Source organism: Bos mutus, chromosome 9 (genome assembly GCF_027580195.1).
Source record: "Bos mutus isolate GX-2022 chromosome 9, NWIPB_WYAK_1.1, whole genome shotgun sequence".
NCBI classification, from domain to species: domain Eukaryota; kingdom Metazoa; phylum Chordata; class Mammalia; order Artiodactyla; family Bovidae; genus Bos; species Bos mutus.
Window position 1 is genome coordinate 100,304,665 of NC_091625.1, and position 26,418 is coordinate 100,331,082.

Here is a 26,418-nt window from a genome sequence, read left to right on the forward strand (position 1 = left end):
TATCACCAGTTCAACACGAGGACAGTTCAGTTCAGCTCAGTCACTCCGTCGTGTCTGACTCTGCGACCCCATGGCCTGCAGCGCGCCAGGCCTCCCTGTCCGTCACCAACTCGTGGAGCTCCTCAAACTCATGTCCATCGAGTCAGTGATGCCGTCCAGCCATCTCATCCTCTGTCGCCCCCTCCCTGCCTTCAATCTTTTCCAGCATCAGGGTCTTTTCCAATGAGTCAGCTCTTCCCATCAGGTGGCCAGAGTACTGGAGTTTCAGCTTCAACATCAGTCCTTCCAATGAACACCCAGGACTGATCTCCTTTAGGATGGACTGGGTGGATCTCCTTGCAGTCCAAGGGACTCTCAAGAGTCTTCTCCAACACCACACTTCGAAAGCATCAATTCTTCAGCGCTCAGCTTTCTTTATAGTCCAACTCTCACATCCATACATGACTACTGGAAAAACCACAGCCTTGACTAGAAGGACCTTTTAAAAACTAACTTTCCTAAAGAATACTTAAGTTTTCAAAGGATTATTTTAACTAATGTAATTTAGGGCAAAAAAGTCCAAGAGATGAAAGGGCTTTTCATGATGATAAATTAATTTAGGAAAATGACTCCATGAGATAAGATGTCTTCAAATCACTCTTGTAGTAAACATTTCTGATATGTCTAAGACTGTTAACAGAAAAAAATTAAGCCATCCCGAGCAGATGAATAAAGAGAAGGTTAAAGAAACAAAAGATGTATCCAAGTGCTTTACCCAGTAGATGGATTTCTGAATGTCATTATGTAAATAAGTCTTTTTAAACAAATATTTCCTCAGCAAGGTGTCAAGCACTACTACTGTGTAAGTATCCGACCAGGCTCTGTCACTCATGGAACTGAAATCCCAGTGGGGAGAAAGCAATATACAAGAAAACAGTGATAATGTCTATGGCAAAAACGCGTGCTCAGTCATGTCCAACTCTGTGTGACCCCACGGACTATAGCCCTGCCAGGCTCCTGTGTCCTTGGAACTCTCCAGTCAAGAATACTGGAGTAGATCGCCATACCCTTCTCCAGGGGATCTTTCCAACCCAGAGATGGAACACAAGTCTCCTGCATTGCAAGCAGATTCTTTACCATCTGAGCCACCAGAGAACCCCTACCTGGGAAGCCCAAATAAAACACACTATGATTCTGTTGCCATCTTTAATGTAATAAACTACGATCTAGGAGAAACTGGACTTTACGCACAACTGTTCTTTGACTAGATCATTACTATATTCTTGCTTCATACAAAAAAGAAATGTGCCCAAAACAATGGACTTTAATTCACCTCTGATTCTGCGACAGGGCTTCCCAGGCATCACCTGTGGTGAACAATCTGCCTGCCAGTGCAGGAGACTAAAGAGACGCAGATTCAATCCCTGGGTCAGGAAGATCCCCCTGGAGAAGGGAACGGCACCCCACTCCAGTATTCTTGCCTGGAGAATCCCATGGACAGAGGAGCCTGGCGGCTTACAGTCCAGGGGGTCACAGAGAGTCAGACACGACTGAGCGACTGAGCACTCCTTTCTTGTCCTTCGCTTCTGTTGCCAAGAACAAACGACACTAAGATCAGCAGCTTCATACAGTTTCTCTGCTGTTAATATTTTTCAGCATCTACACTCTCTAAAACAGAGCTGTGGTTGCCAAGAATGGTCTTAAACAACAGGTAACAATTTAGAATCTTGTGAAAGAAGAATGTGTTCGGTTCCCATTTTAAAAATATCATAATGGCTTGATAGTGTGTTTAATCACTATCATCGTGATTAATAGGATCTGTGTTCTTCTATATATCACCAATATCATTTTATTATCACCGATCAGGAACAAACTGTAACAGACAGATGGTTTGTGTGTCTATCGTTAAGATTATGGGGTTCATTCTTAGCACAAGCAAACAAAAATCAGTCTTTAGCCACCATTTTCCAGTATGTAAATAGCTTGAAACATGTTCTTATAGCAGATTGATGCATTCAGCTATACAGGAGATATTCTGCCACTCAGTCTCTGCAGAAGCCAAGGTGCTGAGAACTGGTCCTCCACATAGACTTCCAAGGTTTCTATGGCTATAGTTAGTAACTAGCCGCAAAAGCTGCGAAATGGAATTTAGCTAAAATGAATACTGTGCTTTGTAAGAAATTTTGCTTTGAGTTCCACAAAACTCACGCTGGAGTGCCTGAAGCTTTTTTCCTTTTGCCATATGGAAAACACAGCCTCTGCTGGCAAGCTTCCAGCCAGTATTCCTTGGGAAAGCGGGTGATTCTTCCATCAGGGTGAGAAATCCTTGTTCAGTTCAGTTCAGTCGCTCAGTCGTGTCCGACTCTTTGCGACCCCATGAACCCGCAGCACACCAGGCCTCCCTGTCCATCACTGACTCCTGGAGTCCACCCAAACCCATGTCCATCGAGTCAGTGATGCCATCCAACCATCTCATCCTCTGTTGTCCCCTTCTCCTCCTGCCCTCAATCTTTCCCAGCTTCAGGGCTAAATCCTTGTTAGGCTGTTTGCTATTTCAAATTCAAAATGCCAGAATTTCACATTACCTGACTGGAACATTCCATGTCTGCCGTTCCTCTGGCTTCTCAGTCCTACAGTTAGGTTGATAATCAATGGGGTGGTGACCTGCCTGTCCTCCAGGTCCTCGTTTGCAAGTGTCATATCCAGGTGTCCAAAGACCCTCTTAGCCAAAGCCTGATTAAAGGAACTGCACTTAGGGAGACTTTAGAGGACATGATTTCTGTCTGCTTCTCCACTGGGTCACAGCACCTGAGTCCCAGGACTGTCAGCTGGAGGCAGGGCATAGGGAACGTGAAAAACTACTCCAGGTATTTCTACAAGAGTCTGCCTACTCTTGGGCTTCCCTGATAGCTCCATTGGTAAAGAATCTGCCTGCAGTGCAGGAGACCCCGGTTCGATTCCTGGATCAGGAAGATCCCCTGGAGAAGGGGCAGATCACCCACTCCAGTACTCTTGGGTTTCCCTTGTGACTCAGCTGGTAAAGAATCTGCCTACAACGTGGGAGACCTGGCTTCAGTCCCTGGGTTGGGAAGATCCCCTGGAAAAGGGAATGGCTACCCACTCCAGTATTCTGGCCTGGAGTATCCCAAAGGTCCATCTAGTCAAGGCTATGGTTTTTCCAGTGGTCATGTATGGATGTGAGAGTTGGACTGTGAAGAAGGCTGAGCACCGAAGAATTGATGCTTTTGAACTGTGGTGTTGGAGAAGACTCTTGGGAGTCCCTTGGACTGCAAGGAGATCCAACCAGTCCGTTCTAAAGGAGATCAGCCCTGGATGTTCTTTGGAAGGAATGATGCTAAAGCTGAAACTCCAGTACTTTGGCCACCTCATGCGAAGAGTTGATTCACTGGAAAAGACTCTGATGCTGGGAGGGATTGGGGGCAGGAGGAGAAGGGGACGACAGAGGATGAGACGGCTGGATGGCATCACCGACTTGATGGACGTGAGTCTGAGTGAACTCCGGGAGGTGATGGACAGGGAGGCCTGGCGAGCTGCGATTCACGGGTCACGAACAGTCGGACGCGACTGAGAGACTTCCGCTATTTCACTGCCTGTTCTAGTCATGTGTGTATCACCTTCACTTACTGACACTGAACCACATTTTAATAGTATTAACATACTATTAAGTCTTTGAAACTTCCTAAAGATTGACATAAAATCAGATAAATAGGTTTGCATTATCATGAAATTTAATAACCATAATAAAAACTGACAGGTATCCTTCCCTAAGAGACGCAGAAATGAATAAAGGATACCGTATTTATTTATTTTTAGGATACCTTATTAAATGAGTGGGCAAGACCAGAAGAGGGAGCACTCATGCAGACCCCAAACAGGAAGAGACTACCCTGCATCTCCAACTGGAAGAAGGTTCCTTACCACCCAACTACCCAGGAAAGGACGCAAGATCTTCTCCCCACCCAGCAACAGCTCAGCCAATGAAAAGCCACTACACTCCCAGTTTCCTACAACAGACTTCGTGCTTGTCAACAGCCCTTCCAAGCTTCCCCTCTTTCCTTTATAAAAGAGCATTCTCTTCTTTGTCTAGGTTTGCGTATAGCTTCTGCTATAGCATGCTTATCCCAAATTACAAATCTCGGTTATTCCTGAAAAAACAAAACCCACCAAGGACTTTGCTGGTAAAACAACTGTTTTATTTCTAAGGTCAGCTTTACACAAATGAAGACTGACTCAGGTTCAGGTTCACATAACCGGAAGCTTAACAGCCAGCTAGTCTGCTTATTCATAGAAAAGTACTGACGATCCCAATTTTTATTTCTCCTCCTCTGTTTCTTCCTCTATTTGTATCTTTGGTTATATTTTTCTTATAACCAATTAAAAATTATTTTAAAAAACAATACGCTGTGAAAAGAAACTGAAAGTGAATAAAAGTGAGTCTTCTGTGAAGGAAAAGACTGAAGTTCGCTGGGGAGGCTGCAGAAGGTGGGGGAGGCCTCTGAGACTCAAGAACTGTGGCCGCAACCAAGTGACCCCTCTGACCCAAATCATCACATTTTCTCTCCACTGGATTATTTCCCTTTGTATGCATTTGTTGCTGTTTATTCCATTTTTTTAAAATAAAAATGAAACATTTTAAAAACAGTATCTCAGGGCTGAGGAGTGAGCAAAATGGGTGAAAGTGGACAAAAGACACAAACTTTCAGTCACAAAATAAGTCTCAGGGCTGTAAGATACAGCACAGCGACTACGATTAATAGGACTGTACTGGATATTTGAAAGCTGCTGAGGGAGTAGATCTTAAAGTTCTCATCGCCAGGAAGAGGCAGCTCATAACCATGCGGCGACGGATGATACCTAGGCCTGTAGCGATGATCATTTCACAGTGTGTGCATAACTGAATCATTCTGCTCTGCTCCTGAAACTAATCAAGGTCACGTGTCAATTACACCTGACTCCCTGTCTAGCTACCACACACTTTCTTGTCTCTCTTTTAAGGCAAAACTCCAAAAGACAATTGTATGTATTTACCGCCTGCAATTTCTCCTCCCCGCCCCAACTCTTAATCGCTCAGTGGAACAGCTCTAATTGAAGTCGCCCGTGGCCTCCACGCCGTCAGATCCAAATGCCAGCTCTCGGGCTTTATTTCCCTGAAATGCTGGCAGCGTTTAACACACCAGTGACTGCTCTCCTGGACAGTTTCTCCTCCACTCTAGGAGGCACAGGCCCTGGGTTCGCCTCCTGCCCAAGGACCCCTCCATCCAGTCTGCACAGGCCTTTCTCCCGTCGAAGACTTGTGAACGCCCTGTGCCAGGACTGTGGCCTCATCCTCTCTCCTCAAACCACACTCACCTCCTAGGTGAGCTCACGCAGTCTCAGCACTTCACATACCATCCCATACGCTGGGGTTCTTAATCATCCATATTGTTACTAAGGCTTCTCAAATTTGTATATCTAACTCAGATCATTCCCCTGAACTCCAGACTCAATAGTCAACTAACTGCTCAACATCTCAGCTTAGAAATCGACTAAAGGTCTCAGACTCCGCAGCCAGCGGTGACCCCTCTCCTTGCTCTGGCAAACACCCCCATCTAAGTGCTGGCAACCTTGACGTTCCTTCTGCTCAAGCAAAAACCCAAAGCTATCATTTCGCTTTTTGTCTTTCTTTCTATACCAAGCATCCAATTAATCGGCAGTTCTTGTTCACTCTACTTTCCAAATATGCATAGAATTCAGTCTGCCAAACCTCCGCACCGCCATCACCACCAGCTGCATCTCTTCCCAGGATCACTGCACTGTCCCCCACTTGTCACCACCCTTGGCACTGGGAGTGCTGCTGTATTTATGTACTTAAGATTCCCACACCTACGTCTGCACACTGGTCAATATGTGTTCTATCTTGTAGAATGCTTTAATTTTTGTTTTAGGAATAAACTTCCCTCCTGAGATAAATTATCTTCTTAGCTTTTGAAATACATACTTTATATTATGTAGAAATTTTCTCCTTTTTCATGTCTGGAGGACTCATCCAGTAAAAACTTTTAAGCATCATGCATTGTAAGGGGACTTTTACCAACTTTTCAGTTTTTTTCACTGGTTAACAAGATATTTAGTTTTCTTAACTTTCCTTCAATAAACTTTAATAATTTATAGTTTCCTTAATATTGGCCATTATGTCTAAATTTTCAAATGCATTAGTATATATTAATATGATTCCTTATTAAATTATTAATAATCTCCTTTTTGCCTATAGTTATCTTCCCTTTCTCATCCCCTAATGTTTGCTATTTTCTTATTTCTTGAATAGATTGCCAAAACCGTCTACTTTATTGATCTGTTTAAGAAAATATCTTTTGCATTATTAATTAAACCTATATTTTAAATTGTGGGCCATTAATTTCTTCTCATTAATTCCCTCTGCTTTTAAAAATTTTATTTTTGGTATTCCAAAACTGAATAAAAGACTATGCATTTTCATCTTCTTTTGACTGCATACCTCAGGTTTGGTACATTTTATTCCCATTTCACATTTGAGGTTTTTAAAGGTCATTTTAAAAGGTCACCAAGATAAACACTGGCAAAGCACAAATTCAGATCTGTGTGATCTACACTGTTCCAGAGAAGTTCTTTTGAATGTATCACACGTGAAACTTAGATGCAGTTCACACAAAAGGAAACAAAGCTAACAAGTGGCAATGTGTTTATTTCCTTTAAATGAAAACAGTAAAACAACATCATGCCATTGACACATGAGAAGAGATGTGACTGCTAATTAAATTGGGTTAGAATGAAATCTTAACTGGAACAATAATTTGATAAACCAACTTATCAACCTGTAGTATGTATTATAAAATACTTACGTCTTTTCACCAAGTAATCTCAGATCTTAGCGTTCTTCTTCAGCACATATTTCATAAGACTAAGACTGCTAAATGAAAATTAAGACTATACTGAAACATATTGATAACATTCTGAGGGGCCAAGACAGTACCCAAGGATTCTCCTCTCTCCATAGAATTTTCCAGGCAAGAACACTGGAGTGGGTTGCCATTTCCTTCTCCAAGGGATCTTGCCGACCCAGAATCGAGCCTGCATCTCCTGCACTGCAGGCAGATTCTTTACCACTGAGCCACCAGGGAAGCCCCCAAGAATTCTAGAGCTGGTTAAATTTGTCATATTCGAGTACTCAGCACCCAAATTTTTTTTCTCTTGATGTTTTCTCTCTTTTTCTTGTCAGAAATCTTTCTGATTTATAAGCTGGAGCCACTTACATCAAGAACAATAATAGTAAAAGAAAAGACCAATTGTACTGACTAGAGGCTCTGACTGACACGCATCCTTAGAGGCCCCGTCCCGACGGCTGTGGCCAAGGCTCTGTCCCCCACTCTCAGTCCTGGCCCGAGTGCCTGCATCCTGCGACGTGGCCTCCCAGTCCTGGCCCGCATGCCTGCATCCTGCGACGTGGCCTCCCTGCCCAGGGCCTGTGCTGGCTGCGCCTCTGCCACAGTGCACGTCCCCCAGCTTTCAGCAGGTCTCCTTCCTCCACCCCCTGTAATGTCTTCCCGGTTACCTGGAAGGCATCACTGGCTACACACTCAAACCCGCAGCCTGTCTTCTTCCCTGGCCTTGTCTCTACAGTAGCCCCATCCCTAACCCACCATCACTCTCTATTGGATCATTCTGCTTTCTATGCATTTATTTATTCTATGCATTTGTCATTTAAAAAAATTTTCAACTGTCTCCACCACCGCCTCCCATACTATGAGAACTGGGGTGCCATTTTGCACTGTATTCCTAGAACCTAGAGCAATGCCTGGCACACAAATGCTCACTAAGTATTTGTCTATGGAATAGAAGTAGGGAGGAGGAGAGAGGCGGGGAGGGAAGGACCAAGAGAGGAAGAAAGAGGAGGAGAAAGGACCCAAGTCTTACTGATCTGACTTGACTACATGTCAAAAATATCTTAGTGTACCAAAAGATCAATAACCATAAATGTCCTGGAGTTTCTTTGAAAAGCTGATTCTCCCTAAATCCTATTACAGACACAGAGCTGACAAGAACTACCTGGCCTACCCTGTCTTATCAGGAGTCAAGCCACAGTTGGTCTACAATGTCGTGCCAGAGCTGCCACCTTCTAAAAATATACTGACAACACAGTAGGCTTTGTCAGAATGTCAACCCAACCCTAAGGAGATGTATGGGAAAAACCTGAGTGAGTGTGTTTCCCTTGGAAAGACAGAATGCAGTCCCTCTATTTGAGGAGTTCTCATGTGGATCGGAGAAGGCAATGGTGACCCACTCCAGTACTATTGCTTGGAAAATCCCATGGACGGAGGAGCCTGGTAGGCTGCAGTCCATGGGGTCGCTGAATCAGACATGACTGAGTGACTTCACTTTCACTTTTCACTTGCATGCATTGGAGAAGGAAATGGCAACCCACTCCAGTGTTCTTGCCTGGAGAATCCCAGGGACGGGGCAGCCTAGTGGGCTGCCGTCCATGGGGTCGTACAGAGTTGGACACGACTGAAGCGACTTAGCAGCAGCAGCAGCATGTGGAGCAGCCTGTACATACCAGCCTTTTTTGAGTTGCTACAAAAGTCAAAACAATGCTAGCAGATAGCAGTTAAGGAGAGTCTGTTTGGCTCCCAGTGCAACGTATCTCACAACAATCAGAACTGCCTGGAGAGTAAGAATCTGCCTCCCTGGAGAGCAAGCTCTCGACAGTGGATGTGCCCTGTGACCAGTCACCATCCACCTAAAGGTTGCACTTGTTGTTGTTCAGTCGCTAAGTCACGTCTGACTCTTTGCAACTCCATGGACTGCAGCGCTCCAGCCTTTCCTGTCCTTCACTATCTCCTAGAAATGTAAGTTGAGAAACGCTAAATACATGAGCTGATGACCTAGACAAGTGTCAGTTGCCACAATCTGTAAGTTTTTTTTGTTGTTGTTCTAAATATACTCCAGAACTTGGTAAGTTTTGATATTGATTGGATAGCATCATTGATTTGATGGGCATGAGTCTGAGTAAGCTGTGGGAGTTGGTGATGGACAGGGAAGCCTGCAGTGCTGCAGTCCATGGGGTCGCAAAGAGCAGGACACGACTGAGCGACTGAACTGAACTGAGATATATAAAGCACACCAAGATTAAACAGTGAAGAAAAAGAAAATCTGAAGAGACTCATAACTAGGAGGAGACTGAATCAAAAGAAAAATAACTTGACCAAGAAAAGCTCTGGACCTGATGGTTTTACTAGTAAATTCTACCAAACACTTTGTTGTTCATTGTTCAGTCACTAAGTCATATCCAGCTCTTTGCAATGCCATGGACTGCAGCACACCAGGCTTCCCTGTCCTTCACTCTCTCCCAGAGTTTGCTCAAACTCATGTCCATCAAGTCAGTGATGCCATCCAACCATCTCATCCTCTGTCATCCCCTTCTCCTCTTGCCTTCAGTCTTTCCCAGCATCAGGGTCTTTTCCAACGAGTCAGTTCTCCACATCAGGTAGCTAAAGCTTTGGAGTTTCAGCTTTAGCATCAGTTCTTCCAATGAATATTCAGGACTGGTTTCCTTTAGGATGGACTGACTAGTTTGATCCCCAAGGTTGCACAAGGTATTTCTAAGTCTCACTTTAACTTAAAACATTGGTATGCCATTTTATAAAGCAAATTCTGAATATCAGAACTGACCGAGATCTGGAGTACATTCAGGAAAAAAAAAAAAAAAAACACGTAAAGATCCTGGCAACCGATACTCTTCTAGATCATCAGCTCATGTATTTAGCACTTCTCAGCTGGAGATGCATTTCTCTAAATCCGGCATAAAATAGGAGAATCTTATAAAACAATAGCAAAGAAGAAAAGCACTGTGTATAGCCGCTCCTCACTTCTCATGGCCTTAAAGACGGCACGCCATGTCGTCTGCGTCTCCTCTCTGCTCACCCAGCAGGAGGCACTGTTATATGACGTACGCCGCCATCTGCACCCACAATGCCTGGTGGCGATATTTTGCAAAATTAAACTATGCAAAGATGCATTCAACCAAAAGGACTCTTCTTTGTTCACACAGCTATTTTCCCCAAATAGAGCCTGGCAAGAATAACTGAAAGCGTGGACTGCAGCAACAAACTCACTGATGACAGACACTGTGGTATAAAAGCTTTAAACGGGGGGACACTGGAAGGTAGCCCACTAAATGGGCGAGCAGAGTCAGGGCAGTGACATCAGCAGGGAGCAGGAGGACTGCTGTCCACTCCGCTGCCAACAGAACAGGACGGAAGGAAGGCATGCGGGCGGGTTGGAACCACCTCCTGGGGCATCTCTTTCCCACTTCCCTTCAGAACAGCAATATCTAAAACCTTTCCAGGCTTCTAAAGGCTAAGTTGAGGTTAGGGATTCACTATGAATGAAAGCTATTCTACAACAAGAATGTGATGGCTAAGTTGTATTGCAGCTTTTTCCGTACTGTCCTTGATGTATAAACAGGTGGTACCACCTCAGAGCTCTGAGATAGTGGCTTTACCAATACCAACACCTCAGTATCTCATGACAGTCCAGGTCCACTCGTGAGGATCCTCTGTTATCCTCACACATTGCTTTCAGCCGTTTCTGCTGCTCTCAGTAGCTGTAAAAATTCCAGGCTGATCTCTCTGCCCCTGATATATGCTGAAACACTCAGACTTGGGAACGTTCCAACTGTGAGCCCAAAAGACGCGAAGCTAATAGTGCCAAACCCAGGAAAACCCTGAGACTTCCAGAATCTTAAGTCTGTTAGGTTGCGATGGGCAGGGGGAACCCTGCCGGGTCTCCAGCAATAGCCCTGGTCATTTTAAAGATTCATTTCTTCAGATAATACAGAATAAAGGAATGTATCTGAATATGTGACTCTGATTAACAGTACTTCAGTTTCTATCATATGATAGAGTGATCACTTACACAAAGCTGTATCAGGTATAATTCTGACTGATTATTTTCAACACTGATTCCACCTATTAAGATCTTTATCTGTCAACAGGATACAGAATTATAAGATCCATTTTATGTGTAATCACAGAATTATCATTTTGTAACAGCTTTTGATACCACACCCCACAAGCTCTTAAATTTGCTAAGTCTCTTAAAGCATTTCTCTTGGGTGTGAAAACAGTGTATTTAACATTTGTGAAAGTACTGACGAAAGTCACGCCCTCGATCCAGGCAGAGTCACCTTTTGCTCTCGCAGAGTGAAGGTGCATGAACTCGCAGGCAGGGCCGGCCAGGCAGCATGAAGCCACTGGGCAGGGGCCATGAGGCAGCGGCCGGAGCACCTGTCCCCACCTGGGAACGCCGCAGAGGCGCAGCCTCACCTTCCGGTGTTTCAACAGAAGCCAGAAATCCCGTCTTAACATGCACTCGCTCAGCCTCTGACTGTTGGCAGCAGAAAGCTCTTGAGCACGTGCAGGCCACGCGGGGCGCATCTGCTCGCTGTGATCAGTTTGAGCCCTCTGCTTTGACACCTCTCTCCCCACTGGCTTCACTCCACGCTCACGAGTGACGCTTTGGAGAGGGCACTCAGTTTTGTAATTATTTTTCTAACACTTTAGCGTGTTAGAGCACTGAAAAAATATGCAAAAGAATGTACTTTCTATATTGTGGTAAAAAAAATTATATTCACATTACTTACCCTGCTGACTTCCTTAGGAGCTGATTCATCTGGGGGATGAAGAAGGGAGGGAGAAAAAAAAATAATGTTAGAAGCTCTGGGTAGTTTCTGAAAAACATAGAACATGTCATTCAGTCTCTGGAAACCAGAAGGATTTTGCAATGCTTCCTCTTGCAATGTCTAAAAATTTGGTTTTAAACCTCTGTAAGGTAAAAAAACATAATATATTTAGAGTTAAATGTATGTATGTAGCAATTTTGGAGGGAAATGAAATAACACCACAGCTTGTTAATCATTTTCATGATTACCTTTTTAGAGATTTTCAAATAGTAATGCCTGAAAATATGGCTACACTGTATCTTATCCAATACATATGCCTAAAAATGAGACTGTAGTATTTGCAATATTCTAAATGACACAATCCGCACGAATGTCTCAAAAGGCCATTCGCACTTGTGCTGTCGGGCAGGTGCCAGCATTCCGCGTTTGCTGACATGACAGCTGTGTCTGCACGGCCTGGTGAAGGCACAGACCACTCCCGCCAACAGGCTGCTCTGCACCACGGACCCGGGAGGCGGCGGGCTTGTCTCCACCAGCAGGGCAGCACTGCTTTCTGGTAATAAGACTGACGGGTTGCCCTGGTCTAGGTGAGGCCCTCTGACGGGCTCTCCCTGCGCGGCTGGCTACATGGCCAGACTATGCCTGTGTAACCAACAGGGTATGAGAAACAAACCGGCCAAGGCGCCACTTTGGGTCCGCCAGCTGTGAGCACCCGTGCCCGGGAACTAGTTCTGACCCAGAGAAAATGTGTTGATGTGGCCCTTCCAGAGGATGCGGGTGGGGGCTGGAGACCCCTCTCCAGACCCCTCATTGGGAGGCAGCCTTTACCGCTGCTGCCTTCTTGGGCCTTGTAGCAAGGAAACCTGTCTTACTACCCCCATCAGTACACACTTCACACACCAAGTTTCTAACGTGTTCTATACCACACCAGAGCACAGCCTCATCTACCTTAACACCGACAAAGGCGTGTCCCACAGGTCCAGACAGGGCACTGATTCTTCTTTCTCCTTCAACATTCTTATTAACTAAACCACTGAGTCCTGGCATTTCCTCTTTTTTTCTAATCTTTTTTAGATTTACGGCTTACCACCCATTTCCACAAATAATATTAAGTATAGTCCCAAAGCACATATCAACCAGTAGCCTCTAAGCTGATCCCTGAATTCCGTATCTGCCCTGGAAATCATGTACACACACACACACACACACACACACACACTGACCCACCCAGTTTATCTTTCAAAAATATTCCATCCATCCCCATCTATCATTCTAGTGGTCAGGTATGGATGTGAGAGCTGGACTATAAAGAAAGCTGAGCACCAAAGAATTGATGCTTTTGAACTGTGGTGTTGGAGAAGACTCTTGAGAGTCCCTTGGACTGCAAGGAGATCCAACCAGTCCATCCTAAAGGAGATCAGTCCTGAATATTCATTGGAAGGACTGATACTGAAGCTGAAACTTCAATACTTTGACCACCTGATGCAAAGAACTGACTCACTGGAAAATACCCTGATGCTGGGAAAGATTGAAGGTGGGAGGAAAAGGGGACAACAGAGGATGAGATGGTTGGATGGCATCACCAATTCAATGGACATAAGTTTGAGCAAGCTCCGGGAGTTGGTGATGGACAGGGAAGCCTGGCATGCTGCAGTTCATGGGGTCGCAAAAAGTCACACATGACTGAGTGACTGAACTGAACTGAACTGATCATGCCCCTTGGATGCTTCAGAATTTATAGTAAATTAGACATCAAAGGGCTTCCCAGGTGGTGCTAGAGGTAAAGAACCCACCTGCTAATGCAAGAGACACAAGACACTCGGGTTAGATCCCTGGGTTGGGAAGATTCCCTGGAGGAGGGCATGGCAGCCCATTCTAGTATTCTTGCTTGAAGAATCCCACGAACAGAAGAGCCTGGCATGCAGTCCATAGGGTCGCAAAGAGTCAGACACAGCTGAAGCGGCTTAGCATGCACGCACACTGCCTCTACCTGGGGACTTTTTCAGAATTAGCAAGCTTGGAACTATCAGATAGTATGTGTTCAGTAAACAGTAGCTATTCTTGTATTACCTGTTAACACATATTTCTTATACATTTTTGTTATATTTGTTCCATAATGATTTGAATATTACATCTGATTTCCGTGAGAATGTAACCATGTTATAGGGAAAACATAGACTTTATGTTATATACTGAAGTCACTTGATTAAAAAAATTTCACTTATTCCTTAACTCCTAACCTCTTATTCTTTTCTAAAGCTCTCTGAAGATGAAACTATTTGATTTAATCATCACAACAAATTAACAGATTATAAAGTTGCAGAGACAGATACGTTTCTAACTCTTTTAGATTTTTATCGAAGAAGTTCAGTAAACGGGGGTCAAAAGTGAAGGGTGATTAACGCACGGGCGCCGGCAGGTAGCGCTCATGCGCACACGCTGACTGCGGCACTAAGCGGAGCGTCCAGGCTGCGACCCTCCGGGGCCCTGCACTGTCCAATCACCACCACGACCCGGAAGTTGGTTCAAGGGAAGAAGAGCTCGAATGTCCAGACATTCGAACGTCTGCATATACACGTCCGCCCTGCACTGTCCAATCGCCACCACGACCCGGAAGTTGGTTCAAGGGAAGAAGAGCTCGAATGTCCAGACATTCGGACGTCTGCATATACACGTCCGCTTCGCTTTTTCCGTCGGTTCTGCCGAGTGCTTCTCCAACTCGAGCGTGCAAAGGATGCTCTGCTGCTAGTATTTATACAGACCAACTCCTCTTTTGTTTGATGGCCAGTTTAAGGTATGTGAAAGGAAAGTGCTATCTACAGCCTAACATCTGGCTTTTTCACCTTGTGCACAGACTTAAGACTCTATCTTCTACGTCTTCTTCAGACTCGGAAGCCAAACAGTTTCTGCTAACTGAATGTCAAGTCCATTACATTTAGGGAATTCAGCAATTCAGCTGAGGGGACTAATGAGCGCAGTGAACTGGTTAGGATAAGGGAACCTGGCTTCCTGCTTCCTGCATTTGGAAGTTCCATCGAGCTCTCTTGCCCAAGGAAACGGCCAGCACCCTGAAGACACGGCCTGGGTGAGTGCTGCACGGTGGAGCGGCCGGAGCAGGGCGCCCCAGAGGCAGCTCGGCAGGAGGCTCAGTGCCCGCAGGGCTCGGGAGCCCGGCCGCGGCTCACTTGCTGTCGTAACTCTGGGCAAAAAGTCTGACTGCCTTTGACGGCCTCTAAGTCTGAAGTGCAGCAATACGTGAACTGTGAACTTCCAGATGTTCAAGCTGGTTTTAGAAAAGGCAGAGGAACCAGAGATCAAATTGCCAACATCCGCTGGATCATGGAAAAAGCAAGAGAGTTCCAGAAAAACATCTATTTGGCTTTATTAACTATGCCAAAGCCTTTGATTGTGTGGATCACAATAAACTGTGGAAAATTCTGAAAGAGATGGGAATACCAGACCACCTGACCTGCCTCTTGAGAAACCTATATGCAGGTCAGGAAGCAACAGTTAGAACTGGACATGGAACAACAGACTGGTTCCAAATAGGAAAAGGAGTACGTCAAGGCTGTATATTGTCACCCTGCTTATTTAACTTATATGCAGAGTACATCATAAGAAACGCTGGACTGGAAGAAACACAAGCTGGAATCAAGATTGCTGGGAGAAATATCAATAACCTCAGATATGCAGATGACACCACCCTTATGGAAGAAAGTGAAGAGGAACTAAAAAGCCTCTGATGAAAGTGAAAGAGGAGAGGGAAAAAGTTGGCTTAAAGCTCAACACTCAGAAAACTAAGATCATGGCATCTGGTCCCATCCTTCATGGGAAATAGATGGGGAAACAGTGGAAACAGTGTCAGACTTTATTTTTTGGGCTCCAAAATCACTGCAGATGGTGACTGCAGCCATGAAATTAAAAGACGCTTACTCCTTGGAAGAAAAGTTATGACCAACCTAGATAGCATATTGAAAAGCAGAGACATTACTTTGCCAACAAAGGTCTGTTTAGTCAAGGGTATGGTTTTTCCAGTGGTCATGTGTGGATGTGAGAATTGGACTGTGAAGAAAGCTGAGTGCCGAAGAATTGATGCTTTTGAACTGTGGTGTTGGAGAAGACTCTTGAGAGTCCCTTGGACTGCAAGGAGATCCAACCAGTCCATCCTAAAGGAGATCAGTCCTGGGTGTTCTTTGGAAGGAATGATGCTAAGGCTGAAACTCCAGTACTTTGGCCACCTCATGTGAAGAGTTGACTCATTGGAAAAGACTCTGATGCTGGGAGGGATTTGGGGCAGGAGGAAAAGGGGACGACAGAGGATGAGATGGCTGGATGGCATCACCGACTCGATGGACGTGAGTCTGAGTGAACTCCAGGAGCTGGTGATGGACAGGGAGGTCTGGCGTGCTGTGATTCATGGGGTCGTGAAGAGTCGGACACGACTAAGCGACTGAACTGAACTGATCTGAAGTCTGAAGTGAAGCAACATCCAGTCCACATAATTTGACACTGAAAAATAGTTTTCTTTCCACAAGAACAATCACAAAGTAACAAAGCCCCTGACTTGGGGACTTCCCCGGTGGCCCCTGGAGGCTGACTCCGTGGCCCCTGGTTGGGGAACGAGACCCACAGCGAAGGCCCAATGCCGCCAAACAAGCAAAAATAAAACAGGAACAGGAGAGCGGTGGTCCCCAAGGTGTCTGTCCTTCCGTGGACGGGAGGGAGTGACGGTGGGCCAGGCGACGATGGGAGCCGTGGCAAATGGCAGGCGAAGCTTCTCTCTCAGCCCACGGCTGGCTCCCACTCGGCGACCAAGTCCCAAATAGGCCGGCAGCCAGTGGAGGACCCGGCCCCGACCTAGACCGTCCTATGAACCCACAACTCCGGGATGAGTCTGCACTCCCGGTGCACACTCAGGACCGAGCGGCCAGGGCGCTCACTTACACGTGAAAGGATAAGGAGTCACGGCAAAGAGGAAACGGACATGGAGGCCAGATTTTGAGTCCTTCGTGACCATCAAGTGAGCAACCAAAACGTTCACAACAGCAGGCACTTCTTACGCGGCACTGTGGTCCTGTAAACGTTTCTTTACTCGACAAATGTGCACTACGGACCCAGTATGTGCCGGGCATTTATCCTTGTTCTTAAGGAGCTTACTTTCTAATAGGATGAACAAACAAGAAAAAAATTTAAGCAATTTCAGAACGGGAATATTGATGCTTGTTAAAGAGAAATTTTTTTTAAAGACAAGAAGAAACCATCTTCAATCTAAACATCATTTTAATGATTTTTTAAAGCCTTAGGAAAAACAGCCCATGCAGCAAAAATTTTCCTGGAGAACATCCAAGTACACCTTCCAGCAAGTACTTATTTTTGAGTTAAGTACTCATTGGAAAAGACCCTCATGCTGATTGAGCGCAGGAGAAGGGGACAACAGTGGATGAGATGCTTGGATGGCACCACCAACTCGATGCACGGGAGTGTGAGCAAACGTGGGAGAGAGAGGAGGACAGGGAAGCTGGCATGCGGTAGTCCACGGGGTCACAGGGAGTCGGACGTGACTTAGCAACTGAACAATAGCACCAAAAGTACAGAACAAATGAAATCAGTATCTGTGTAACAGACTGAAGCCACAGCTACACTGAATATAAAGTGTGAACAACTGTCTAAGATAGGCCAAAGAATCCATCCATATGTGACATCACGAGCTCTTCTAATTTACCAGAAAATATTTTCATAAAATGTTGACAGTAGTTAAAAATCAGTAAACAAAATCAAATGAACATTTCAAAATATAAACCCTCACAACCATACCTTCAAGGCTGTAGAAATGGAAACACAGATATTAATATAAAAATAACCTGGAGGTTTGAAGCCAAAATGGCAACTAATATCATGATAATTTGCTTATCATCAACTTAGAAGGAAAATGTAATGTTCACTGATGTTACAGGAAGAAGAAAAAATGAAAAAAGATTTTGATAGGTGGTTTTAATTCTGTGAGATGATAAAATACTAAATCCTGATATTTGTAGACAAGTCCATTAAATATATAAAAAACAACATGTCCCCAGTATTTTAGGAGGAAATGAAAAATTTTATTTCCTGTTAGATTACTATTCTTTTTTATTCCATTATTATCCCCCATGAGTGAATGAATGGTTAGCAGGACAATCATTTCTCTAAATCTTCTAGCCATCTTCCGTCATTAAATCTTTAGGCAAATAAGGAGAAACTAAACATAGATCAGTAGACTAAACAATGCTTTTAACAAAAGAACCTCACCTTTCCCCTCAACAGGCCTACTGGTCATCTGTAAATCTGCATCTTAAAATGTAGATCTGTGAAAAAATTGAGGTCACATTTTCTCTAAGAAATGTTTGTAGAAATATGGTCAGTGTGTTTAAAAGTAGCTACTTTGAGACATATGCAGTGATACTGATTTTTCATTAGCAGCTTTACTAAAGCCCAATTTACATGCCATAAAATTAACCCATGATAAGTATACAACTCGGTGATTCCAGTCGATTTACAGAGGTGTGACGGGCTCTCACCAATCCAGTTTAGACCCTCCACCCCCCAGTCCCCTTATGTCCCTTTACTTTCAATCCCTGTTCCCACCACAGCCAGTCACATCAGGGCCGTCTCTGTTCTCACACACTCACCTTTTCCGGGCATTTCAAGTAAGTGGAATCACACAATACAAAACTAGCTGTATCTGGCTTCCTCCACATAGCACAATATTTTGAGGTTCATCCATGTTAGAACATGTATCAGTATTTCTTATTATCAAATAGTATTCCTATTATATGGGTGTATCACATTTTAGCCATTTGCCAGCTAATAGACATTTTAATTGTTTTTGATTTGGAGCTATTCTGAACAATGCCCCCTAGGAACTACTGGATACATATCTTTTGTATGGACACACTTTCCTTTCTCCTGGATAGACACTTAGGAGTAGATTTGATGAATATTAATAAAGTAAGTTTAACCTTCTTAGAAACCGATCAACTGTTTTCCAAAGCACCATTACCATTTTACTTTTCCAAAAGTGAATTGCACAGACATCCGTTTATCTTCATCGTCATCAATACTAGACAGTGTCTGTCCTTTTTCTTTCATACTGGGTGACTGTACAACATCTCGCTGCGTTCCCCTAATAGTTAATGATGTTGAGAAGACTTACCAGCCATTTGCATACTTCTCTGGGATAATGCATATCCAAATCTGTTGTCTGTTTATACATTGGGTTGTCTATCTTCTTATTGAATTTAACAAATCTTTATATATTCTAGATATGTTTTTAATGAAGTCTATTTTTCCAAAAGAATTTTTTTTATTTTAAGGATCCTCCTTAAGGTATTGTATAAAATAACTCTTTGGCCCACCCAAGATCATGAATTTTTTTTCCTATTTTGTCTACAAATTTCAAAATTTTAGCTCTTTCAATTAGATATATGATCTATATTAAATTAATATTAGTTTATAATGTGAGGAAAGGGTATTTTTAAATATTGCATCTGGATATCCAATTGTTCTATAACAACTATGCTTCCTTCTAAGGAATTGTTTCAACATCTTTGTTGAAAATCATTTGACCACGTGAGGGTTTTACCTGGACTCTGAATTCTGCTGCATTGACCTATCTGTAAGGCAGGACAACAGAGCTGAAATACCATTAGTACAGTAAGTTCTGAAACCAAGTAATGTAACTCCTCAAAACTGAACTTTACTTTTGTAATTATTATGGATCTTTTAGGTCCTTTACCTTTTACAATCAACCTCTCAATTTGTATAAAAAAATCCCTCCTGGATTTTGAGAGGTAATGAGTTGAATATATAGATTAATTTGGGGAGAACTGTCATCCTGGCAATACTGATTCTCCCAACCCATGAACATGACATCTGTCTCCATTTATTCAGACTTTTCTTTCCTCCCTCTCAGCAAGATTTATAGATTTCAGTGTATGAAATTTGTGTTTCTTTGCTAAATTTATTCCTAAGCTTTTTAATTTTTTGAGGCTATTATGAATAAAAGTATTTTCTTAATTTCTGACTGTTCCTTTCTAGTAGATGGAAACAGATTGATTTTTGTGTCTTGATTTTTTTCCTATATCAGTCCTTGTCTCCTGAGACCTTGCTCACACGTTCATTAGTTTAGCAGTTTTTTGTGGAATATTTGAAATTTTTCCACATCCAGGATCATGTATCTGTGGGAAAAGGATTTAGTTCTTCCACTTAAAACCTGGATACGTCCTGTTTTTTACTGCTCAGGTTAACAGTTCACGTCTCCTAATTCTCTGACAGTTTTCATCATGAATGGATATTGAATTCTATCAAAACCTTTGTCTGTATTAAGATAATTGTGTTAACTCTAATAAGTTTAAATAATTGATTTACTGCTATTAAACGAACTGGTATTCATACAGGGTCATACCATATTTTTAATATGTTACTAGATTTGGTTTCCTGATTTTATTTAGGGGTTATTGCATGTATGTTCAAGGGAGGCTTGTCTTGTGATGTTTTAGTCTGGTTTTCTTATCAGGTTAATACATGACTCAAAGAAGGAGCTGGGAAGTTTTTCTTCCTCCTCTCTTTCCGAAAAGAGTTGGAGAAGGATTGGTAGTAACTCCATTTACAACACCTGATATGATTCATCAGTACAGCCATGGGAGAACAAGCTCTGGGTTGTGGAAATATGTTAATTACTAAGGCCTGTTAGATTTTCTATTTCTTGTTATGTCAGTTTTGGTGATTTTATCTTTCCAGGAGTCTGCTTTATTCAAGATGTCTAATTTCTAACAGGAAGCTTTGCATTCTCCATCAACTGCTGATGGATCTGTCCAGCAGAAGGGGACAATGCCCAGAATCCCAACCTTCTTCAGGTCTGCTCGAGTTCTGTGCTGTCTGGGCCCTTTCCAAGGGGGACCGCGGAAGCTTCTCCAGGAACGTGTGCATGTCCTCAGTCAGGAGCGTGTCTGTCTCAGTCTCACCGAGATCTCAGGCTGGCGCAGCCTGAGATTTGCCAGCCCTCCCCCACTCACTGGCCTCCAAAGCTCCAAAGATGGTGGCGCCTCCAAGTTGAATGAACGCTTTCAACTTGTAGAGAAGCTGTCAGAGCCTCTGCTCCAACCAAGGGGACAGGGCGCAACGGAAGAAGCTCCAGGCCATAACATGATGAATAGCCACGGTTCTTACCTGAATTTATCTGAAAACTGCAGGTCAGTTTTCAAATTATGAATGTCTCTCGAATTGCTGTATGCCTTTGGTTGACATTGAGAGACTAAAGTGGCTGGTTTTGTCCATTACTGTCCAATTGATGACTGCTTCTTGGGGAAAGACTTTGCTCCTTCTTCACTGTCATAGGTGGAAGTCCAGCTTTGGATAAATGTCATCATTTTCACTGAGTAACAGCAATTATCAACATGTGGTCCAGAGGCCTCTGGCATCCCAGAGACCATTCAGAGGGCTCACGAGTAGACTATTTTCATAATAACACTAAAATACAACTCACTTATTTCTTATTTTTCACAAATATACATTGTATTTTTCAGAGGCTACATAATGCTCCTACAGTACATGGAATGCATCCACTGTATCCTAATATTTTCTAAAATGTTTTAAGATCACTGCTTTAAGATATCAGTATGTGAGCCTTCAGAGGCTCTTCACGTTCTCAGTGCTCTGCAGCACTTGCATCTGCGGCCTTTGGACACCCCTGATCCAGCCTCTGCAACTTCAATAACATCTGATAATTAGCTACTTTGGATTCCCAAGTTCTTTGCACCTACACAGACACAGAAAAATGTACACTTCACCCCAAACTATTATTATTTAGAATTTAATATTTTAATTATTTTATCCTAAAAACAAAATTCATACATAGTATATTTTCTTATATTTAAGGATAGGTCATTGCCTTTAAAAAGGGGAGCTTAGTTGACTCATTTTCTCAACCTACAGCTGCACCGTTTATGTCTAAAGACACTGAAAAAGATGAAACTGACTTATGAGAAGATTCTCCGACTCATGGGAGGGAGGAATCTACTCCAAAGGAACAGGGTGAAACTGTAAATAAAAAAAAAAATAGGATAAAAGATCACTCTTTTGGCTTTAATAATTTACCTTATCCTGCAGGTCAGGAAGGAGAAGGAAATGGCAACCCACTCCAGTGTTCTTGCCTGGAGAATCCCAGGGATGGGGAGCCTGGTGGGCTGCCATCTATGGGGTCGCACTGAGTTGGACACGACTGAAGTGACTTAGCAGCAGTAGCAGCAGGTCAGGAAGCAACAGTTAGAACTGGACATGGAAAAACAGACTGGTTCCAAATAGGAAAAGGAGTACGTCAAGGCTGTATATTGTCACCCTGCTTATTTAACTTATATGCAGAGTACATCATGAGAAATGCTGGGTTGGAAGAAGCACAAGCTGGAATCAAGACTGCCGGGAGAAATATCAATAACCTCACATATGCAGATGACACCACCCTTATGGCAGAAAGTGAAGAGGAACTAAAAAGCCTCTGATGAAAGTGAAAGAGGAGAGTGAAAAAGTTGGCTTAAAGCTCAACGTTCAGAAAACTAAGATCATGGCATCTGGTCCCATCACTTCATGGGAAATAGATGGGGAAACAGTGGAAACAGTGTCAGACTTTATTTTTGGGGGCTCCAAAATCACTGCAGATGGTGACTGCAGCCATGAAATTAAAAGACGCTTACTCCTTGGAAGAAAAGTTATGACCAACCTAGATAGCATATTCAAAAGCAGAGACATTACTTTGCCAACAAAGGTCCGTTTAGTCAAGGCTATGGTTTTTCCAGTGGTCATGAATGGATGTTGAGAGTTGGACTATGAAGAAAGCTGAGTGCCGAAGAATTGATGCTTTTGAACTGTGGTGTTGGAGAAGACTCTTGAGAGTCCCTTGGACTGCAAGGAGATCCAACCAGTCCATTCTGAAGGAGATCAGCCCTGGGATTTCTTTGGAAGGATGCTAAAGCTGAAACTCCAGTACTTTGGCCACCTCATGCGAAGAGTTGACTCATTGGAAAAGACTCTGATGCTGGGAGGGATTAGGGGCAGGAGGAGAAGGGGACGACAGAGGATGAGATGGCTGGATGGCATTACCAACTCAATGGACCTGAATTTGAGTGAACTCCGGGAGATGGTGATGGACAGGGAGGCCTGGCGTGCTGCGATTCATGGGGTTGCAAAGAGCCGGACACGACTGAGCGACTGAACTGAACTGACCCTCCTTACGCAACAGAACATTTGCCAACAGTACTGTGGCACCAGTTAAGCTGCAAGGTTATTTTGAGACCAATCATTCTCTTTATAGAGAAAAGAATTGAATATTTTAAACGTAGACATGGTGCCCCCTTTAAAAGCCCCAAATTGCTTGTAAGAGCTTTTCATACTAGAAATGTCACAGCCACTGACTTGAGGGTAAGTTAATGTTATTGTATTGACCAGAGAAGCACCCACAGTGGCTGAGAAAGTGATAAAACGTTCAGGGGGTGCTGCCGGATGCCTGCTGCATGAGACGTCAGCCCGAGGGCTCAGAGTGCAGTCCTGTCTGCAGGGATAAAGTAACCATTAAAGACAGTCACAAACATCTTCAAAACTGAAATTCTGTTTTACGGTGAATGAGCCTATAGATGTGGCTGATGTCATTATTTTCGTGGTGTTTGTCTGAAATCCACACATAAGAGTCATCAAAGACCTTTCATTTGAATATGGGATAACAAATGCAAGTGATGCTGAGCTATTCCAAGAGCTGAATCACTTTTTCAAAGTATCACCTTTTATCCGGGAACATCTGGATTGACACCTGTTTTGTAAAGCCGCCTACGGCCGCCCAGATCACACAACAACTCCAGGCGGCACCAGCGGTCACTGTCACTGTGGTGTGTGCCATACACTAGCAAAATACATAGATATCTGTGTGTAATGGTAGGTAACAGGCACAAATGGTAAGGAAATACTCTAAGTGTTGAATAACATTTTTAAAGCTCTCACAGACTCATAGAAAAAAAAAAGTCACTTTAGTTTAAGGATGTCCTTAATGTAGTGGGCCACTGCCGGGAAACTTGCATATTTACCATCAGCAGAAAGCAAAGGTCACCAACAGACAGCCAGATGAGTGACCTCAGGCCCAGGCATGTCCTCCCCACTCCCTCGGGTAGCTGTCTTTCTCATCGCTGACACATCTGCATCACAGGACACGCCGGGTCACATGGCACCAGAAGCGAAGTCACTCGCCTCACGGCCCAGGTCTGTTACAGGCAGACTGCGCTGGTTCTAAGTCCAAAGCCCAGCCTCTTGTATCGCCCAGTACACAGGACAGAGAACATTCTCAGGGCTGGAACACGCTTCTTCCCAACCTGAACAGACCACCAGCTGTATGCTAACTCTTTTGTAGTGGGAGGTGCATGAGGTAGTAATTTTCATATTACTTTGCAAGCAATGACCCAGGATAACTGAACCTCTAAAATTTTCACTGATTTTCGGAGGACCTCGGAATCACTGTAGGACTTATCTCCAGTGGTAAGCTGGTGAAAGTTTAACAAATGACTCCTGTGGGAAAGTACGCTCTAATTTGTTCATTCCAATCTCTGTGGTATAAATATTCCTATGATGTATTAAAATCAGCTTGTACAGGCTTGAAAGAACCAATTATTAAATTTTCAAGAATTTTGCAAGCTGGTTGTTAAAATAGTCATTATTAAAAACCTAATTATATAAACAAACATTTTAAAGGTAATAAATATTGAAAACTCACCATTCTCTAATCATTTTATGACATTTTACTGTGATCTGCCCCCTTGAGGCCATGTCTACTGCATCTATGACAGAAATGCTATGTAACGGTGCGCTACTGCGTATCTCTTCTTAATTCCAAGCTTGGTGACCTCACATTGGTAGACGGATACGGAGTTCAGTGCTCCGTAAGTAACTGTTGATCAGCTCTGAAGGAAAATACATAAAACTCTGATTTGTAGCTTTTGCTGGTTTCTGTGGTGTAAACACTTAACCCATGGCTGATTTCAAGCTACCAACTTTGATGTCAACTGGATCATAACATTCCTGGAAATTTATCAACTGGCTGAGCCAACGTAAGCCACTCCCCTAGATGGCTACTTCCTTCCTTTATATTCGTCATTCATTTTGTTGTCAGGTAAAACTTTGACTTTTCAACACATTACATGCAAGTCCAATAAGCTATTTAAGCAGTTTGTATGGACCTACAGTTACATGTATGAAACACTTCACAATTATTTTTAAAAGATCTGTTCCACGGATTTACTTTGACAAAGTTCCAGAAGTGGTGGTGCAGTATGTAAGGATCAAACCATCAGAACTTTAAATGAGGGTAAAGCTCACTTAAAAGGAAAGGAAGCACTACTTATACATATAAAATCAGAGGAGGGAGCAAAATATTAAAGATCTAGTTTTGTTGCATTTCAAAGCAATAAAAATTAGCACTATGGATAAAATTTTGAAATTTAGAATAAACAACTGATGCTACTTCACTTTATTACATCAAAGGATGTTTAATGAATAGAGTCTGAGTAAAAAATTATATATTGTAAAATAAGGAAATACAAACTAATGGGGGAAATACATTATAAGATGCCTGAGGGGGGAAGAGAATCTTAAAAATTAGTCTCCCCTCTAGACAACAAAGGGGTTCCCTGGTAGCTTAGCTGGTAAAGAATCCACCTGCTATGCAGGAGACCCCAGTTTGATTCCAGGGTCGGGAAGATCTGCTGGAGAAGGGAAAGGCTACCCACTCCAGTATTCTTGGGCTCCCCTGGTAGCTCAGCTGGTAAACAATCTGCCCACAATGTGGGAGACCTGGGTTTGATCCCTGGGTTGGGAAGATCCCCTGGAGAAGGGAATGGCTACCCACTCCAGTATTCTGGCCTGGAGAATTCCATGGACTCTATAGTCCATGGGGTCACAAAGAGTTGAATGTGACTGAGCCACTTTCACTTTCACTAGACAAAATTGCACTGCCAGAATCTGTTGGATGTAATTATTTGAAAGTCTGGAGCCTACTGAAGGACTGAAACTTCCAGGGAACATCTGGATGGTAAATTACAGTTAATTTTGGTCAGTTTCAGCTCCTAGCACAGTGCCAGCTCTCCGCTCCCCACTCCATGGCAGGCAGCTGTGCAGCATTCTTGCAGCAGCCTGCACAGAGCTTGTGGGAGTCAAGGTCGGTGAAAAGGACCTCTGCCTCCAAATATCAAGAGCCTGGGATCCGGTCACTGACTGCTGTTTCTGATTTCAGAGGTGTAAACGAGGAGGTGGGTCACCACTGTTGCTGCACTTCCCCCACCTGTTCCTCTCTTCTGGCTAAAGAGACTGTCAAGGGATTTAAAAGGGTACTCCTCTTTTTCCCCATCCTCCATTTCTCTCTTTTCCCCTCTGGGAGCCAGGCATTAAAGACATTCCAAAGCATCTGCATATACCATGTATGTTCAGGTAAAGACACAAGCTTAGAAAAGACCTAAGAACGTTTGGAGCTTACACTTTTAAGCTGATCCTCTGCACAGAGCCTACAGCAATGGAAAAACAAACGAAAAATTACAAATCCTGGAGAAAGGAAAGAATCTGGCTTTAAGAGTTATGTATTACATGCAAATACACAATTAAAAAAAAAAATCAAGGCACACAAAGAAACAGTGCAGTATGGCCCAGTCAAAGGAAAAAAA

The 26,418-nt window shown here is 43.4% G+C and overlaps 1 protein-coding gene across 2 annotated transcripts in view; it reads right to left on the reverse strand.

Moving 5' to 3' along the window:
• PDE10A (phosphodiesterase 10A) overlaps positions 1 to 26,418 on the reverse strand; it is a 267,312-nt gene that overhangs the window by 93,360 nt on the left and 147,534 nt on the right. For both annotated transcript variants that reach the window (XM_070377011.1, XM_070377012.1), the window contains exon 3: positions 11,657 to 11,685. In XM_070377011.1, coding sequence (XP_070233112.1) covers positions 11,657 to 11,685 — 29 coding nt within the window. The remainder of the gene's footprint in view (positions 1 to 11,656; positions 11,686 to 26,418) is intronic.